General features: G+C 38.1%; 1 protein-coding gene across 5 annotated transcripts in view; it reads right to left on the reverse strand.

Annotated features, from left to right (window-relative positions):
• Window positions 1-20,972, reverse strand: part of LOC139144878 (uncharacterized) — a 57,180-nt gene that overhangs the window by 18,869 nt on the left and 17,339 nt on the right. Inside the window, exons 4-7 of one of the 5 annotated variants that reach the window (XM_070715700.1) lie at window positions 10,493-10,662; window positions 8,643-8,797; window positions 1,237-1,390; window positions 215-297 (exon numbers count right to left, since the gene is read on the reverse strand). In XM_070715700.1, coding sequence (XP_070571801.1) covers window positions 215-297; window positions 1,237-1,390; window positions 8,643-8,797; window positions 10,493-10,662 — 562 coding nt within the window. Of the gene's footprint in view, window positions 1-214; window positions 298-1,236; window positions 1,391-1,480; window positions 1,629-8,642; window positions 8,798-8,926; window positions 9,085-10,492; window positions 10,663-20,972 lie in introns of those variants that run through there. The other 4 variants (XM_070715702.1, XM_070715699.1, XM_070715701.1 and 1 more) reach the window with 4 other exon arrangements.

A 20,972-nucleotide genomic window follows, 5' to 3' on the forward strand; every position in this document is an offset into this window, starting at 1 on the left:
AAGCGAATGAGGCATGGGAAGAGGAAAGAATATAAAGTGGGTTTTGAAGGCTTTTGTAATGTGTGTGAGAAGCAATAATGAAAAACGACAGAGATCAATATAAAATAGGGTCAATATACAATTACAGAACACAAAATCTTATAAATGTCTTTAAGGATCATCAAGTCCCGTGTGCAACCAAGTATTGTAAATTGAGGTATTAAAGTACACATACTGTCCAGGTTATGGTGACATCCCTAGTCCTGTCTGTATTCATCTCTTCTTCTGACAGATGTAGTGCTACTCCCTGACTTGGGGCTGTAAGTGAAAAACAGGTTTTGAAAATGTTCATGTACGACAGAAGTTAGTACATTGTGTATATTGTGTATATATATGTAATAATTAAGCTCTAATCTCCATTCATTTTGGAAAATGATATTGTCCCTCTTTAACAAAATACTTAATATTGCTTCTGTCATGGACGAACTTGTTTGCCAGCATTAAAATTATATAAACCTCTGAATCATAATACAAATTTTTTTACTAATGCTCGGTCTACAGTCTAAAACAAGTTGAATTAACAATGGTTATATGCATGTGGCGCATACTTGACACTTTTTTCTCCAAATGAGCATCACTATTAAAGCCCCATTAGCTATATCTCTTTGCAAGTGTTTCGATACAATGGTTCAATTCAAAATCAAATGTAACTTAGTGTCAGAGTGCTTACTGGAAACAAGAACATTTGTCAAACAAACATAGGTGGTTGACAACTTAGATTTTAACGACTAAACAATTTTGGAGTTGCAACTCAAATATTGCTGCCACAAATACATTTTTTAAGTTCCTAAATTTAATCAAATAAAAAAATAAATTGGAAGAGATATGTTAAGATATAACACTTATAAGTTGTGTTTATCTTCGTTTGTTCTATTTCAGTTTGCATAATTCAACGTAAAAAAATGATGAACTTTCAGTTTTCGTAAGCTGATGTATTAAGTTTGAATCACCATCCTGCACTCCTGAAGGCCAACTACAAGTACCGGTACACCAAGAAGAAATGTCAGCCCTTTCACCACCGTTGTTAGGCCTAAACCCATCGTTATCACTGACCTGTTTACAGGGAATTGACGTGACAGGTTATGTACCAAAAGTGGGTAAGTGGAAGATTAAACAGTGTCATTGTCATGCAGACAGTGAACACACCTAACTGATGGTTATATCTATAAAAATATCTATCTAGGTCACAAGTTGTACCTGCTTCTTTGGTTCGTCCGCAAGCCAATGATGACCACTGACTCCATTGTCCTCCATGACCACTTGGTTTACATGATATTTTGAAATGATACAGAGTATGAATTTCAAGCCCCTTGGCATAGCAATACGTCTTGTCATTTATGACAATTGGTAACTATTCACACAAGACATGCAAAATAAAAAAAGGTGAAACACATCACAAAATAAGAAAAAAACTTTCAGTTTGTTTGATGTTCTTCAGTACCTGACTCCAGGGTGTGTCCATAGGCTATTGTCCAGTCACTCCATATGTTTGAGTGAATAAATGCTGGCTGACAAGCAATACGGATGACATAGCGTGTGAAAGGCACCAAGCCTGAGATCTCCATTTGATTTTCTAAGCTTGATAACTCCTGATAAGTAGATTCAGCAGTTTGGCAGCAGCAGAGGTACAATGATAAGAGAAATAGAAAGATACAGAAATAGAGAGGTTAGTGATTTTTAGGAAACTAGTTAATGGTTAGCTGAACAAAATTTACCCAGAAAATAGTCACCGAAGAAAAATCTAGTATATTTGAGTAAGCTTTATTAACAAGGCATTGCAATCAATTGCAGCATATAATTCTGTGTCAGTATTTGCAGGTTTTTTATGGCCTGATCTAAAACTGCTGATCTCAGGCCTAATATATATCTCAACATCAATTAACTTAATACACAAAATCATAAATTTGAAAAATGAGTTTGACTTGACTTCTGAGATTCAAAAAATACCATGTAGTACATTGTCTGAGTATAAACTTTCAGTAAAGATGATTATAGACCAGTATTTGATTCCTCCATCCCTGACCTATAGGGGGCGTTGCACATAACACAGTGTATTATGCCCAAACTTACTTTTTTGCAAAGATTCATTCAATTTTCAGTAATTCATTCACCAATATAAAATCAGTTCTGGTATACATTTTTTAGCATTTCAAGCAGCCATAAGTTAAATCTAAATTGCTGCACGTGTATGTAAATCACCCTATTTAATGCTCTCTTTTTCTCCCCTTTTGAAAATATCAACCCTCAACTAAGCCGTGTCCAGTGTTATTGCAGCGAGGAAAATGATGCAAACGACTGTTAACAGTCTAAGAGTAATTATAAAGTGGATAATGAAGATTGTGTCCAAAAATCATAGACAGACAATAAATACATGTAACATAAATAATATAAATTATATAGCTCATTACTGTTCAATAGCTTGACATGACCAATTTGTCTCAAACTTGGTACAAGGACAACACACCATGCTATCTGATCCAATATGGCCACAAGAAGGCATTTTGTATGATTTAGATGTTAGTCATGACTTGAAACCGTTGGTCACTATGTTGTGCAAATTGGTACACGGCATAATCAGTGTAAGATCAAGATCAGATTGGATTTGATGTGCATGTGGTCTGCATAATTAATGGTAATTTGTATAATTGATGAATTTGTGCAATTGGCAACATCTCAAGAATCACCAAACCAAATTTGATGAAACGTATTGTGTACTCACTCAAACGGTCCGGTACGTAATCTTACTCCACTGAAAGTTTGGTTGGCATGGCTTACAGATTTTCATTTGCGGTGTGATACCACACTGCCTAGCTCTGGGCATAGTGGGCAATACGATTAATTTCAAGGCTGGATTGGAGAGAGTTAACCCTTTGCGGGCCAAAGTCAGTTTTTGTCACCTTTACAAAATATACCTCTGTCAATTTTTTATACCCCAGTCAATTTTTTTCCAGATTTTGCCAACATTTTAATAAAACAGTGTAGCCAATGAAATGTGATGTTCATTTGGTCAAAAATTATTAAAAAAAATAACAAAAACATTCATAAAAATTAGTAAAAGGCTGCACTAAAATTTTGGCAGGAAAAATTACAACACATAAAAGGTTAATTTGGAGGGACAATGTGGTTTTCCTATTTTCTCTTTGTTTTCAAGTCAATAAACTGCGCACTTTGGTAGTAACATAACTAAATTTTTACTAGAATAATAACAAATACTTTGGGTTGCCCTAACTACTTTCAATATCAGAAAAATTTAAGACCAAAAAACCACTGAACATCAATTTTCTGTCACATAAGAAGAAAAATACTGCAATTATACGGACAGAAAATCAACCTATTTGATAAGCTCTGCATCGCTGACAGCGGAGCTAAAAAAAAATGTTCACAATTTCATTGTGACCAACCCCCTCCCAAGATCTAATGGTCTGTCCCTTAGTTTGAACAGGTCTGTTAATATGTAACAGTTCATAAACAATGACAGGAAATGACTCAAGCTCAGTGGAGTATCCTGTTTCAGTCATTGGCATGACACCACTTCTGAAAATTTGCAGAATTTCCCTTTTTCTTACCTCATTTGCACATTTTTGACACTGACGTGTTCATTTGAACAACGTCACATCTCAACACCTGCATCTACCTGTACACCAAATACTGAGATGTTAGCTTAGGCAGTATGGGAGCTTTTGCGTGTGACGGACATACATCCACACATACATACCCACATACATACGTACAGACATACAGATGCCACCGACTCACCATATAAGCTCTTTTTGGTATTTATATAACAAGTCATCGTTGATGACACAGTCCCCACTTGTTAATGCGTACTTTGATTACAGGTCCTCAGAGAGGATAGAGTCCTCTTCATAAGGTCTGTGATAAAAATACTTTGATACAGATGGCACTCAATGGCCAAGAATGAGTTCCATGGTGATGAAAACATAAAACCAACGTAGGCCACTATCCAAAGGTCCTTAAATGAGTCCACTGGGAATGAGTTGACAGGATGTTGCAAAACATTTTTTCATACTATCCTAACACTAATAGATTATCCCCGGTACCATATTTCATAAAATTGAGTTTGATGCAGTATTAACAACACTATGAGATCCACATCTGTATCAAGTTTCATCAAATTTGACATTGTATTTGTGGATGTATCACTCTAATTAGGAAAGTTCATTACATATGCAATTAAAAATTAATTAAAATGACACTGATAAATGTCTTTTACACTGTTAAAGCAATGTGAGTTTAACATCTGTATAAAGTGTCATGAAATTTGATGCAGTATTTCTTGACATATCAGCCTAATTATGAAACTTCAATAATTGACATTATACTGCTACATGAGGTGCAACAAATTGACGAGCATGTATAAAATAGATCAATGTCCTTGTACCAACTTTTAATGATACTGGTGGAAATATGTCAGAGTTATGGCTCAGTACATGAGAAAATCGTAACAAAATCGCCGCCATGCAGCGATACTGTTGATCTTACTGTTTAAAAAATCAACACGTATATGTATGACATAAGTCAATGTCCAGGTACAAACTTTGAATAAAATCAGTTGAGACTTGCCAGAGTTATGGCTCTCAACATGAAAAAAAACCATATAACAAAATTGCCACCATGTGGCCATATCGGACCATATCGAGAAACAAATCGAAGTACATTATGTATACTATAAGTCAATGTCCTTGTACCAACTTTGAATAAATTTGCTTGTGAAGCAAATTTGCTTTCGTAAAAAAATGGCCACACGGCGGCCATATTGGATTGTATCACAAAACAAATCGATGTGCATATGTATGACATAGGTCAATGTCCTTGTACCAACTTTGAATAAAATCAGTTGAGATATGCCTGAATTATGGCTCTGTACACGAAAAAATCGTAACAAAATGGCCGCACAGCAGCCATATTGGACCATATCACAAAACAAATTGACGTGCATATCTATGACATTGGTCAATGTCCTTGTACCAACTTTGAATAACATCGGTTGAAACATGTTTGAGTTAGGGCTTTGTCCGTGAAAAAATCGTAATAAAATGGCCGCCTGGCGGCCATATTGGATCGTATCACAAAACAAATTTACATGCATATCTATGACATTGGTCAATGTTCTTGTACAAACTTTGAATAAAATCAGTTGAAACATGTCTGAGTTATGGCTCTGTACATGAAAAAATTGTAATAAAATACCTGCATGGCGGCCATATTGGATCTTATTAAAAAACAAATAGACGTCCATCTGTATGACATATGAAGTAATCCTTGTACCAAGTTTGAATGAAATCGCTCCAGGCATCTCTGAGATATCTGCGTGAACGGACGGACGCATGCACGGACATGACCAAATCTATGTCCCCCCCCCCCCCCCCCCGACGGTGTCCATGGGGACTAAATACCAAATGTGAACTAAAAACGAACACACACATGAGAGTGATAGTTAATGCATGTTTTCATCATGAGTTCAGGTTCAGGTGTGTCTCCGTTATAGCTCTAATAGTGCAATTTATTGCAATAAATAGACAATCATTTGACTCTGTAGGATCAGATTACAAAAGACCTTCATCTGCATTTGTACGTCATAAGATAACGTGCTTACGCACAATTCAAATTAGTCCAGGCATATCTGAGTAATACTCCTGATAGCTACATGTAAACAGATCCATGGACAGACTCCACTCATTCTACACTATTCTAAGGGACTCACAAGAAAAAACAGACACAAACACAAATGCAAACAAACAAGTTAAGGTAAAAGGGCGACGAATTCGGACGCACACACGCTTTAGAACGTTTCTGCGCAGATTTAACTCCAGCCTGCCGCAAATGGGTTATTTTGTAGCGCATGTATTTAACATCACCTGTCATTGTTGAAATTGCGCTTTTACCTAATTTTTCGACCCACTGTCTTAGAAATACATGTGACCTATAACCTTGTCATATTTTGACCCCCTAGGAAGCTGGTTTTTATTCAATATGAGCGAAAAATTAACATTTCTCTCCCATTTATATGGCACAAATTACCCATTCACCTGGAGATATTGTAAAAAGTAGCATGGTGACACCCTTTTATTAAAAGTGTAAACTAAATGGTATTATGTCAGGATTTTATTCGCCAAGTTTGGTCAAAATGGCACCATTCAAAGCGACAGGAAGAAAGTTCGAAAATTATGTAGTGATATAATTTCGATATCGTCATTTTGTAATCGATACTTATGTTAAAATTTCTTTACAAACATCATGAAAACTATACATTCGATAGATATGGATCTTAAGTCTTGGTATTTATTAAAATTAACTCATTTGCTAAGCGTTTTATAATTGCTTTCTTTAGTTTGAGTGAATTATATCATTTTTATTTATTTCTAACGACGCCATTTTAACGTCCGTTTCCATGGAAACAAGCGTGGTGACCCCCATTTTTTATTTCATTTTTGCACTTGCACAACTTCAAAGAATATTTGTGCAAAGTTTCAAGAAAATTACACCACAACTTAATTTTGACGTAATTCGTAGTACTTCACCTTAAAAGATGTTCTTGTGGGAAATTACAGTGCTCGATGCAAAAAGCAGAGCGTTTTATATATATATATATATATATATATATATATATATATATATATATGTATGGTATATGTACACACACACACACACACACACACACAATTACGTTATGCAGATATGGTTACAGAAAAACAAAAATGGATGAGTGAACAATCAGGTTCTTCTGTTGTTTAAAAATGTTTACACCAATATTCAGCCATACCTTGACCTCCTATATTGTCCATCCATCCGTTACAAAATCAAACAGAAAGAGGAAAGTCAGTTCATCAAATAAATTTTGCATAAAATCTTTCTTGGTAATTGAAAGGCCTACTCTATACATAGAGTTCTACTCTACTCACATTACGAAAAGGGAGGTTGAACCGTAGCTGATGACCAGGAAGTTGTGAGGGTCAAGAGAGAGAGAAAGGTGGTGACAAGTACCATGAATGAAATATTTCCTACTTTCTCTATCAGAAATAAATGCATGCACTTTCAGAATGTAAATTTTCTACATCAGAACGATCCTACTTGAAGTCTGCAGTTATTCACTTCTATGCATATATTACAGTGTGTTAATTAAAAGCACGCAACAAAAACAAAGCAATCAGGTTTTAATACAGGGATGTGATACAGACACTTCTACACGCAGAATGCAAAGCATGCTTTGGATTCTTTCATTAGCAACTTAAATCTGTTAATACATGCTGCTGTGGGTTTGTAAGTATACAGAATAGCCAGAGCACGGACTATGACGTGACCAAGTGGTTTAATTTGTCTCTGACTTCTTGTGTGAGTTGCAGGTTACATGATGAGTTTGAGTCTGATCAAGAAAATTAATACCAGATGAACCCTTTTACCACCTCATCTCTGAAGTGAAATTGACTGATATCCTTTCACATTAGAAAGTTTAATATAGGCCTGTACTAAAATGGTGAGAAAACTTTAACAATCCTTATTAAAGCTACCTTTACTGGTACATCCCTTTGTAGAACAATTCTTGATACTGGATTAAAATTCTAAATTAAGATTTGCCATTTTTGTCTTGCATATCTATGCTACATTTGAAGAAAATTTGTCATTTGACTTGAAGGGAGCTCCAAAAATTTCATAAGGTGATGATGGAATACTTGCTTGTGTGATAATCTAAATATCAATTGAATATTAAATAACGAAATAACATGCAGCCTTTTGGATTTGTGAATTGCTTGCATTAAGTTTCGTCACCTGGTGAAGTAGGCAGCACACCTTGATTATTAAAGGTATACTGTCACCTGTTCCAATTTTGCCACAGTTACCATGGAAAGAGAAAATCTAACAAATCACAGATTTTAAGCGGGTGGCTGCTTTTTAAAAACAGCGCCCTCACATGGGTATTTTGAATACTAAGGAACGCCCCTTTGACCATATATGGGCATACCCAGTATTTAGATTACAGGTGACTGTATCCCTTTAAAGATAGGAGGAGAAGAAAACCAAACTTAGAACTCAATTTCTTTTGACAATGGTAGAATTCTCTAGTATCTTTCATGGTTTCATTTATAAAGTGCAGTTTTTGAGGCTGAAATCTTGTTCAGTGGAATGACAGAAGTGTTCAACATAGCCTAAATGAACATATTATGTCTGATGTAGTTGTTTATCACTGAAAATGAGATTGAACTACCGGTATAATGAGTTTACCAACACGCTGCATTTTAGATACAGTACATGTAGTGTTGGCAAGGATTACCATACAAACTCAAAGAAAGTACTATTGCTTTATGAGGTGTTTTGTACAGATTCTTGTTAACTTCACTGTTTGTAAAACTCTAGCTTATTCCCGTTTTGTATCAGAAGATCATCCTGTACTGCTCCGATTATGATGTTAGGTTAACAAAATTCAGAATTATGAAAAAAAAAAAGTAATTAATTAAAATTTTTCACAGTTGTTATGCTTATGAAAAGCGAGCAACACAATATTAAGATGAAGAAAAGCAACACAGGGAAAGCATGTTTTTACAATATGCAGCACAGCAACAACTAGATAAATGCATGATGGGTACCTGAAACCAACCAGTCTCCCATTCATTTACATACTGCAATTTATACTTTAGCCTGAAGGAGTCTGTGTACCAATTATATGGAGCTTTCCAAGTCACCAAGACAGAGATGGGACTCTGAGGAAGGATGTTGACAGAACCCGGAGGAAATGGCACAGCTGGATATAGGGAAAAAAATCACCGATAAATGTTATTCTAAATGAGATGTGAGATAAAAACCCTTGCATGTCAATGAAGTTTGTAAATGCATGCATGATGTGTTGATGGTGGCTCAGCAGAACAAGTACCTTTGACCATTGGCCTTCTTCCCACTCGCTGTAATGTTGCACTTTGTAATCAAGAAAGTAATATTGAGTAAGCCAAGATGCCGGAGGATCCCATGTGATCAGCAAAGAGTTTTGACTCGCTGGTACCACTTGAACATTCTCTGGTGGGAAAGGCATCGCTGTAAACAGAAAAAAGCGAACAATTTTGTTTTGCTTGACTTAGTCACAACTATTATTATCCTCAGAGCTGAGTAACTGCCTCTGCTGTCCTCTCATTGTAATAATAATTCAAATACTGCATGATAGATAGGTCATTACCATCTGTCTGTTGAACTTCAACAGTCTTATTCTCATTTGGTACAACTGTACTGTACATTGTTGTTCCACAGGATCAGTAATGAGTATTGGTACAAAAAATGAAAGGAACACATGGAACTCTTAGATAGTATGGCATGAATAATTCAATATGCACAATTTGCATAGTTCATTACATATGAAATGGCCAATGTCAAAAAAACGTAAAAAATATGGCATGGAGATTCCATCTGTTGACATATGCGGACCTCTTGGTCCTTTGACATAGACAAGAAAATAAAAGGCAGCAAAGGAAGGCACAAGATGCTTCAATTCTATACCGAAGATGTTATGAAGATAATGTTGAAATTTACATTCATTTTCAATTTCAAGAATGTTGAAGTGCTGACAGCATGGACAGTATGGGCAGTTATAAGCACTGGATGCTTTAAAGAAATCCCAACTTTGAATTCCATACCTAATTTAGAATCCAATGAGAGTATAAGCCCATTTCAGCTGTGATTATGGTAATTTCCTCTTCAAGTTAATGTTGCCTACAAACTATTTGCCTAACCCAGGCCGCAGCAAGACAAGCTGCCAACTGATATGCAAATCAGGGAGTAACAGCCAAAGTGGAATTGTACATGTAGCTGGCAATTTTAATCTACGTTATGACTGGTACAAACTCTGTCTGATGGACGTGCACACACACACACACACACACATGGACAGACATTTTGGGGACACATAGGACACCTTTTAGGGCTCAGAACCAAGCTGTCCATAAATTAGAGGAATCTGACCAGAAGTATATCACTTCTTTTTTCAACCTCATTTGCATATTATTGGTCTGGGCCATATCTTCCATTTGAACAATGTAAGCCTTAACCAATGATGCATCTACATATATCAAATATCATAGTGAAGCAATGGACAGACATAGCCACACATGCAAAAGATAAAAGCTGACTTTTCCCACCTATCAGAAAAGCTTCCATTTTCATATATATGGTAAAATGGAAGCTAAAATCGTGAAGACCCAGGGTACCAGCTATCGACATGATTTTTACTGACCAAACATCCTACAACATACCATACTATGAAGGTGAAAATACACATAAATTTGGCTCAATATCACATCTCCACTCATGGGTAAAAAAGTGGAAGTTGTCAAAACTTATGAAGTTCGTTAAAATCTTGCAAAATACAACATTATAATGATAAGTAAAATATTGGATAACAAGGGATCTTGGAAGGGTTTTTATTGGTCGTGAAATCTGTAAGCCAACTTACTTTCAGTGTCCGGATTGTACCATATTTCTTTATTGATCTCATCAAGAGCATTGGTAGCAGTTACCTTCATGCGGTGCTGAGACCCATTATGGCTATATTGATCAAGGTAACATGAATTTTCTCCCATAGCTGTTGTATTTGGACAGGCACGCCATTGGTTTCTCTGTGAGCTGTGAAGATCAAACAAAAGCGCACTTACTCTGGCTTATGAGCAGTATTGCTATTTTTGTCATATGGGGTGAACCATTTGATATGCCATAATGGGGAGATGAAACTGAATGATTTTTAAACAGCAAAACAAAGGGGCTAACCTGCAGCATCTCAAAAGCTGTTATCCAATTGGTGGCTGAATCTTACCGTTATCATTGAATTATACACAACAGTCTCCCTAAGATGCTGTGAATAGGGTATTTGACCAATGACATATAACCTTCTGAGCCAGCTGCACATCAAAAGAAACATAGAAATGCTGCCTATCAAAAGAGGCACTAACAGACAGATCTGCAGCAGAAAAGAGAAAGACTCAAGACTTAAAGAAAATTAAAGCGCAGTGGTCGTCACACTGCGCAAGCTCCTGAGGGGGTCCCCCCTTGTTGACAACATATCCGAGAATGCTGCATAAGGTTATGGGTTGATTATTATGTTTGCGATATTGCCGCTGATATGGCGGCTGATTTGTCACAAGCATACCAACTTACAAAATGTAACACGCAATAAAAGGTCAATTAATCTAAGTTAAATATCTGCTGAATATTGAACAGTAATTACACGCTGGATCACATTTGATCATGATTTTCTTGAATCAGTTGAATGGGGCTCGCTAGAGCCATGGAGCTTACCCGTACGCGTGTATATGTCAACAGACTATCAATGACCGGGCTCTGGTCTACGACATCGCTAGTAAGGACGAGAACTTTCATTTCAAGTGGCTCAACAGGAATACAATTGACAAAATGCAAGCTACAGAAATTAATCTACAGCTCGCAGAGCAATGCCCGCTGCAGCAAGAAACATCTGTTCCGTGGTCTGCATGAACGGCAGTGTCAAGAGAACCGGGTATATGGCGCGCTACACTCGGCTGTGGAGAATCCAACTCCACTAAGAAGTTTACTCCGTTGGGGTTCAAACAAGAATTCCGAGTACAGGTATCAAGTCAAGCGAAGGACGTTTCATAGGTCTTCTTGTTATGTGGGGGTTATCTCATTTGAAAGAGGATTCAGACCTACCCGGCAATCAAAAGCTACAACAACAAAGTTTGCGTAGCATTGGTAGGCCTGCACTAGCTAGCCGTTGGATCACTGCCATGACCGTGCACAGCATCTCTCAATACGTCCGTATGTGTAGCCGTGCAATTTTCCTGCCAAATGCCGTGAAAACCCGCTCGTTTTGTCTATGTGTCCTGTCATTTGACTATTTCTTGCCACATATTACTAGAAGAAGTAAGAAATGGTGATCAACAGTGGGTCGTGGTCCAAGTCATCGCGGGGCCGGTACGTTGTGTAGCTGGTTGTGGGACTGCATTCTCTCATATATCCGTGTACGTCAACGCGATGACCTTCTCCCGTATCGAAGCAACAGCATCTCCCTTGTCCTGCTCTGGCTTGCCAATCATGGTCTTGAGTGTAATTTTTGTGTTAGGCATTGTGCTTGTTGCTGGTCTACATATATATATATATATATATATATATATATATATATATATATATATATATATATATATATATATATATATATATATATATATATATATATATATATATATATATATATATATATATACATATATATATATATATAATTATACACAATGTTGATCATTTTAGTGATGTATTTCTACCGTGCTGTACATGGCATTGTGTACAACCAGCGTGACCGCACCCGTTTGTTCACTGCACTTACAAAAATTCCTATAGGGCAGAACTGAATCCTGTAGGATGTCAGTAGGGTACCAGTAGGGCAATGCTTGCCCTATAGGGCAACCCTATCCATGCCCTATACAGTGTTGTCCTTAGAAGCCGGGTGCCGGGTAAATAACCCGGCTGTTTTGCATTTTTTCCCGGCTACTTTTAACGTCATTAAATTATTTTTATAGACCTGTAATTTCGGGATTGCACTGCCACTGGCAGCTGTTAGATGGCACACGTACGATTAGCAGTTTGGCGACCCCTTTCCCCGCATGGAACTGCACAAACATAAAACAGCTTCTAAATACCCGTTTGTGGCTTTTTGAGCCCGATCTTTTATTTGTTAAATAGTGTGATTGGCTGATGGACGCGCCTATGGTGTTGTCTTTGTTACGAGCAGTGTAATTGCGTTTGATTAGTATGAAGGTAATCTTAGGCGTCATAAAGAAATGTGGCGTCGGCCACTGGCACCTTGCCGATGGAATATTTTTTCCCGAAGAAAGCCCGTTCGAAAGGTATACTTGATTCCAAAAATATATTTAGTTTATGTATGAAAAACTTCAATTTCGCTGAATTTGTGAGAAAAAAGCGCCGAAAAGATGTGATTTTGATCGACGATTCGAAGTTCATGAGACTGCAGCTAGTTTTCCGCCGCCGCGCTGGCTGCCAACGTCACGGTCACTACGAGTATGATCTTCTCAACAAATCAAGTTATTCTCAGAGCAATACCGACGCATTTTCTAGATTTTAAAAAAATGAGCTAGAACTGATTTTTTTAGAAGCAACTGTTTATTTGAATGGGTATTTTTTTTCATTGATTATTTTTACGTACTAGAATCCACGGTCACAGGCATGTGTGTTGCCGACCGTTGCCGACCGGCGCATCATCGTCACGGCTCACGGCTTCACCGTGGCGGTGATCCCCTGTTGCTTAAGACAACAGGACAATACGTCGTGGATTCCGGCATGGGTTCAATTTCACTGCGCTTCTCCATGTTCTCCATGTTGGGATGCCCGATAGTGTATTTCGATGGACCCTCTGAATCATTTTTTTTACGGACTCGTGGAGCAAATTTGAAAAAAATAGAGTTGTTTCCTTCCGACGCCATGCTGCATATCTGCTTTGATCAAATTTGGGGACAGCGAGACGCAATGATCACGCACGGTTGGCATTTAATTTGTTGCAACATTTCTGTCAATCACTCACTTTGTGTCATAAGTTTCAGAAACTATCGCTCGCCTGAAAATTAGCAACGTAGTAAGTTCGTAGGCACAGCTGACATGGTAACGTGCCCCGACTCGATGATGCCGATTTTTCAGACTACACTCAGAGAATCCGAAACTTTCCACACAAAATGAGTGATGGACAGAAATGTTGCAACAAATCTAATGTTAAGCAGGCACTCATCTCGTCTGGTTGTCGCCTAAGCTCAGTCGCGTAGAGTGCTTTTGCAAACATTTTACTATTATCGTTTGCGTATAGAAAACTCATAACAATGAAAAAATGCGTAGAGACTCAATGTAATATTATTACGCATTGGATCGACTCTCTACGCATTTTTTCATTGTGATGAGTTTTCTATATACGCATTTTTTTCGTAAATGCGAACACTGTTACAGTGGATTATCTTACCGATGTTTTTCTTAACAAAAGCGAATGTGTTTTGATTAGAATAGAATGAGTTTGATGGTTTTGGGGAAACTGCTATGTGGTAATGAAGAAAGGAAAATGAGCAATGAAATGAGCAGAAAGCGGGTGATTTAAGATTAAATGTTACATCTTCACTGCAAATAAAACCATAAGTGTGTCATAAATAATACAAACAAAACAAAATAATGTTTGTTTGTTTTGTTGTATGTGAGCCACGTCTAAGACACACAACAAAAGTACTGTTCAGTCTCAGCTAAATGTCACCTCAGATGCCACCAGGGAACACCATTTCCACTCCAAAATTTCATTTTTCGCCTTGCGAGAGGGGGGACACCCCCCTCTCGCGCTCTCCCCCCCCCCTCGTTCGCTACGCTCACTCGCCGCTCGGTCGCTACCCTCCCTCGCAGTCCACCCGTCTACTTTCTTAAATTACCCGGCTACTTTTAAATATAAGGACAACACTGCCTATAGGGCAATATCATACCCTTTAGGGCACTTACCCATGCCCTATAGGGCAATATTATACTCTGTAGGGTACTTAACAATGCCCTATAGGGCACTTTTATTCCCTATAGGGCATTTACCCATGCCCTATATTATACCCTGTAGGGCACTTACCCATGCCCTATAGGGCACTTTTATTCCCTATACGGCATGTACCAATGGGCCCCCTACACTGTCCCTGTGTAGCACAATTACTTGACCTATAGAGCAATATTATGCCCTGCAGGGCACATACAAGTGACATAATTATACATACTGTTCACAAAAAGTATAGAAAGCAGTCAGTAACATATCATACACTTCTTTTTAATCTACACACACAAAACTAGACTAAGTTTTAATATTCATTCTTTCTTTCCTGTTTCTCCACCATCTTTGCCATGATGAAGCTGTATTCTACACTTTTGAAGTCCTCTATAATATGCTCCTTAAGGTAGTGACTCAGGTTTGTTGTCACATATTTTCAATCAAAAGTTTCACATAAAACATAGGGCCAAAGTCCCTGAAGCTACTATAGACATGGATACAAAATTAAGTATTTCCTTACTGTATGAAATTATCTCACTAAGGTCATTCTACGGACAAGTAAACTAAATATTAAAGCTGTCTGACCAGCGGTTTTGAAAGAACAAGCAACTCAACAGTTGACAGAGCTCTGTTGAGTTATGTAGAGAATAACCTTTTGTGACACATGTATTGATGAAGAAGGTGGATATCTTTGATTAACATTGTGAGTTCTGTTTAATAAGTTGAGACTGTACATACTCAGAGAAAGCACACTGAAGAGACAAAGGTTTGAAACTTAAGAAGTTCAAGGTCATCAAAAGCATTATAAGGAATCATGTTACACTTTCATTGCACTGTTTACACAGATTGCATAATTGCTATAAATAGCACATGAGGAATCTTTATACAGCCTAGCTTTACCATAAAAACCCTATCACTTTGACCACTCTTTTAATTGACCACTCTATTTTTTCCTCAAAAAGTAATTTTATTTTATCCTTACCAAGTCAACCATAAATGGAAATTAGAACTTTCTCTATCTCTATCTCTATCTCTATTGACTATTTTGAGCAATTTCTTTTAGATAACATACAGGGCACAATAAATGACGGTTCAGAATATGTCAAAGTTGGGATTCAGGAAAGTTGCCTTTACATGTTTTAATCCTCCAAGATGGTAAGCATTTCACTATGAACTGTCAAAAAAGTTGAACTTTCTGATAATTCTACACTAAAATTATTTTGGCTTTGATGATTTCCTAATTAATTCAATTATTTAAAATCATATTAATTATTTTTTTCTGGGTGAATTGATAGGGTTTATACAGTACAAGAATTACATACAATGTAAGTCAAATTTTGACCAAAAATGACAAAAAATTCCTTAAAAATACAGATTTGCATATTTCATCACAATTTGAACAAGTCTAAGTTGGGTTACCCCTAGGGACCTGTATACCAAATAACAAAGCTGTCTGACCAGCGGTTATGAAGAAGAAGATTTTTTACCAAAAACACCTTTTTTGGCATTAATTTGCCTATTTTCAACAATATCAAAAAATTAAAAAAAATAGTTTCTCAAAATCGTATTTTTCATCTACACAACAAATATCAAATCAGTAAGTACTGCGGTTCTCAAGATATTTGAGTGGACGGACGCCTCACAAACGGACATACATACATACATACATACATACATACATACAGACTGACGACGGACGCCGGACGGATACCCATCCCAATAGCTTCTATAGACTATAGTCTATAGTAGCTAAAAACGGGGTCTCACACCCAACATGTGGTACATTTTCTGTTAGATCTATATTTGAAGAAGGTAAAAATTTTGTTTAGTTGTCAAAACATGCATTCGTATGTTTGTTTAAGTCAAAAACGTGTGATTTTGAGTTTTTTCACTTAAAAAAGTATAAGTAAGAATTGGCAGCACCCCTAAGTGATCTGTTAACGGCACTAGACAGCTGGATATACTGGGGGAAAACCGTGTTTTGGATTTTTGAAATTCGCTTTTGTTTCTGCACAGTGAGCCTTCGAAGTGTGAACTGTCGGATTTTCGCATAAATTATCGGCTTTTGTTCACGTTTGTCAAGTTATCGTCACTTCAGGGGGGTTATCAAAAATCTAAAACACGGTTTTTCAGGTCTAATCATGAAGTGTTAGCATGCGAAGAATTGGGGAAATCCGCCCACGCGTCGCCGACTTACACTCATTTGAAGGTGCGCATACATAGCAAAAATCGGAACTGAGAAAAACGACGATTTGTGTAAACGTCCCATTTTTCACACAAAATCGCCGAAAAAGTCAGATTTTTGTGCGTTTAAGAAAAAATTCATTCGATTTGGGTCAAGGTTAAATATTGGGCATCAGATTGGAGAAGTTCTGACAAGTCCTGAACACTAGTTCGCCTAAAAATGATGAAAATTGTGCGTAGAAATGTGAGGCTGGTCAGCGTAAGCGGTGGTTACTATTTACACGATAAACACTAGAAAGATAATTCAGGGCATAATCTGTTTGTCAAATACGTATCTAGCTTATAATTATATTAACTGTACACTGTTTGGTAACGGTTAGAGTCTGCTTACAAGACTAGAAAAGTTTTAAAAAAATACAGCCGGAATGGTTTACAGGTCTGCGTTCTGCCGACGACGCGCGCTCGCTTGCTCGCAAGTGTGAAATGGTTGTCAAGTTCATTTAAGCACCGATTTCTGTGCCTATAGTACAAGGCGTCTCTTGCTTGCTTGCTTTCGAATACGACCAACTCTCGATGCTCTAAAAAATTCTGTAGTTTAGAAGTTCAAGGAATGCGAGTAAGTCGCACTTGTTTTTGTAGTTTTCACATGTGATCTGCTGCAGTCTTTTTGCTCACCATCAGGAATGATGCCGGGTTTTTCTTGCGCTATTTCGCTTTCGACTGTGACATGTACTATTATGGCCCCGCGTATGAAACCAAAATCAACTTCAGTTACACGTAAAAGCGATTCTTCATGACTTAAAATAAACGACTGAGGCGATACTCGACAGATTCACTGATTGTAAAATTGAAACGGCGACGTATCGCGACACCCAGCGACACTCTTTTGACCCATCTCTGCTACCTCCATGCTTGACCAAAGATAGAAACAGACCAGCACCGATCGTGAAGGGCATCGTGAAGCGACGTTTCCCGTAAGTTGCTGTGCTCTAAACCGACATAACAGTGTCGATTGACAATTTAAAAACTAAGTCCAAAATGTGGGCTACTGTTTTAGAACCATATTTTCCAGTGAAGATTAAATAGAGTCTCGTGGGGCGGCAGTGTAATCTACATTGCTGTACGTTCGCGTGTGTATGGAGTCCGGGTATGGAACTATAGCTCGCGATTGTGCAATACCTTAGTCCAAGCTTAGCCATGAAGCTTGGCGGCGAAGCCCAGAAAAATGGTGAGCGTGCCGACTGGGACACCCAAGGTTAGCTGAAGCTTATCCTTGCACACCTTTGTTGAAGCTTAGGGCAAACTAACCTTTATACAAGCTTAACTTCCAAATATTGTTCTGAGCTTGGGCAGTAAACCTTGGGCCGAACTTTACGGATAAGCTTTTTATCGTCCTCGTTTTTACTGTAGCTTTTGGGTCCCTTGACCCATCCAGCATTTGACCTCAGCATTTTTGCTTACTTTAGGGAGCCGATTTTGCTGCCGAGTCTTGGCAAATTATTGGTTTGAAAGTTATGACCCACTTTTAAGTATAAAATATAGACCAGTAAGCGGGCTTTGGATACAATAAACACGAACGCGTTGAAATTTTGCGTTGAGACGGGACATCTCGACAGGAACACCTCTTATCATCATCAGCGTTTCCGTTACAATTTCAAAACTTGCGTACGATTTTACGCAACAGAGTTTTTATTTGCGTAAAATGTAATCAAAATGCGTACGGTAGGAATCAGTATCTGAAGTGAGCTGGGCAGTCTTTTCTGTAGAACTTGAGGGTTTCCTGTAATGCGCGTGCTCTATTAACAAAAAACAACAACCTGGGGGGCTTCAAGGTGTAGCTGAACGTTTGCCATGCCGTGATGCATCATGTATATGATCGTTGAGCAGCCCAATGAGTTCATGTTCAAAGAAAATCCCTTCTTACTACGAAATTAGTGTTTTCAAAGGGCCAACAAAAAGCAGATACTGTTCAAAGTCCAGCGGGACCTCTCAAGAATGCAACCCGACAGAGTCTAAATGGTCACCCGTAAATACTTTCCAAATAACATGCGACGTAATGACCATTAACTGTATTGTGTTACCAACAACGTAGACTCGATCGATTCTCAAATTTTTTGCATCTGATTGACATGACGTTTTGTGATGATGAAATACAATGTTGCATAAAGTGCTGTGGTCTGCTAAAGTCTAAAATGTTGCAATATCATGATAAATGTCACTTGCAAGCAGGTGCATATGTTCTATTTTTGTCCTGAATTGAACCACGTTCAGGCAATGTAGTGCGGGCCAAGTACGTCGTGTCATTGGGCGGCATCTCTCAATGCGTATTTGTTTACGCAGTCATGATTTTCTTTGCGTATTTCCGAACAATTTTGCGTAAAATACGCAGGATTTTACGTTAACGGAAACACTGATCATGGTCCCTCTTTGTCTGCACAGCTGAAGAGTGCGGCTTGATCGACTGCATCATGACTTTTATGAATGAACCGTTATATGACAAGTTTCTTGTTGACAAGGTTTAATACCGATGCACTGAATTATATCGAGTATAACCATAAATGAGCCACAAAAATCCGACTACACTTCTGAAAATACACGACAGCGAAGAGATGCACATACCACTTTACGATTCATAGTGACTCAGAAAGTTCGTGATCCAGTTCCTTGTAAGTTTTTGACACAAATCATATTACTAGTAAAGATACACCAAAGAAAGACAAAATTTCAATGTAGGTCGTTTAAACAAGTTTAGTCATCATATTTAGGTAAGCCAGTGACAAAAATATACGAGCAGATGATGTAAATATCTTTGAAATGATTTATTCATATATTGACAAAATGTACACAGTATACCAGTTACGAGGAAGTGCTGCACTCACTTCAAGTATTCCTAATCCGCTCACAAATTCCTTTCTAAGATGGTAAATTCAGCATATGGGACGTGTAAGGAACGGACATGGACCATTCTTGAAGATGAACTGACTGGCACAAGTAATATTAAACGTACATCCGCATTGCACTCGTACATGCGGCCGTACAGATATCTGTAGGTTTTCCTCCGGGAGCTGCGCGAGGTCGATTTTGACCGGATTTTTGGTGGGCCTCGTAACTTTCACGAAGGGCTGTGAGTATTTTTCAGAGCTGAAAAATTTCTCACTTTACACACTCCGGCCTTTGTTTCATATTTAATGCGGTACTTCACATATTATAAATATAAACATCCTTCATATTATGGAAACCCGGGTTGACATCTTAATAATTAAATTGTTTAATTTGAAATTTTACCACAACCACACAGTGAAGTGAAATGGCCCAAAAGCGGAATAATATCAACAAGTGAAACCGTTGCTATCACTCCTTCGCAAACAACTTACTATATGAGTACAGCGTGAATAATGAATAAACAAGGCCTATTTCTGTCGATTTCCTCGCCAGGGAAATGGTAATAATATGTATGCATGTATGATAAAGGGGTTATGACACATAATGCGTCTGCATTTTGGGTACAACAGTCTATTGTTTACATCCATGCTCGAATACGACGCGATATCGACCAAACTGCGTGTCTGCCTTTTCCGGCCATACGTAACAGCTCCGTTATTTGTCCTTAGGTGAAGGTTAAAATGCCAAGCTTCACTGAAGCTTAATCCCAGGTACGCTTGATTTAAGATTTGGCATTGGCAATAACCCTTGTCCAAGCTTTGGACAAAATCCTTATCTCAAGATTTGCAAACAAGATTGGATTAATCTTTATCGACATCAAGCTTGGCCGAAGAGCATTGACAAACCTTCACCCCCGCTCAGAGTACCGCCAAGCTTGTAAGTTGTAGCACGGTCCCTTGTGGAGGGACCGTGGTTGTAGTACTGCATAATCGCGTGCTCAACATCACGCGTGCAACCATGTTACCGTAGTACCAACAAATGTTTCAATGGCAGTTGTAGTATGAGCCAAGGTCAGAAAGTTTCAAATCGGTCCCAACGCTCGCGTCCATCAGCTTTCCATTTTGCTTTTTTGGCCCCCGTTTACGTTTTCTACACCGCTACAGCACAGTCGTTTGGTGGGCTATTCAGCTCTGGGACTATTCGACCCATAGACGAGTGTACAGAAGCGAGAGGTGTTTCTCGCTTCTGTACACTCGTCTATGGGTCGAATAGTCCCAGAGCTGAATAGCCCACCAAACGACTGTGGCTACAGCTGCCGGCAGTCGTC

The sequence above is a fragment of the Ptychodera flava genome, chromosome 12, assembly GCF_041260155.1.
Source record: "Ptychodera flava strain L36383 chromosome 12, AS_Pfla_20210202, whole genome shotgun sequence".
NCBI classification, from domain to species: domain Eukaryota; kingdom Metazoa; phylum Hemichordata; class Enteropneusta; family Ptychoderidae; genus Ptychodera; species Ptychodera flava.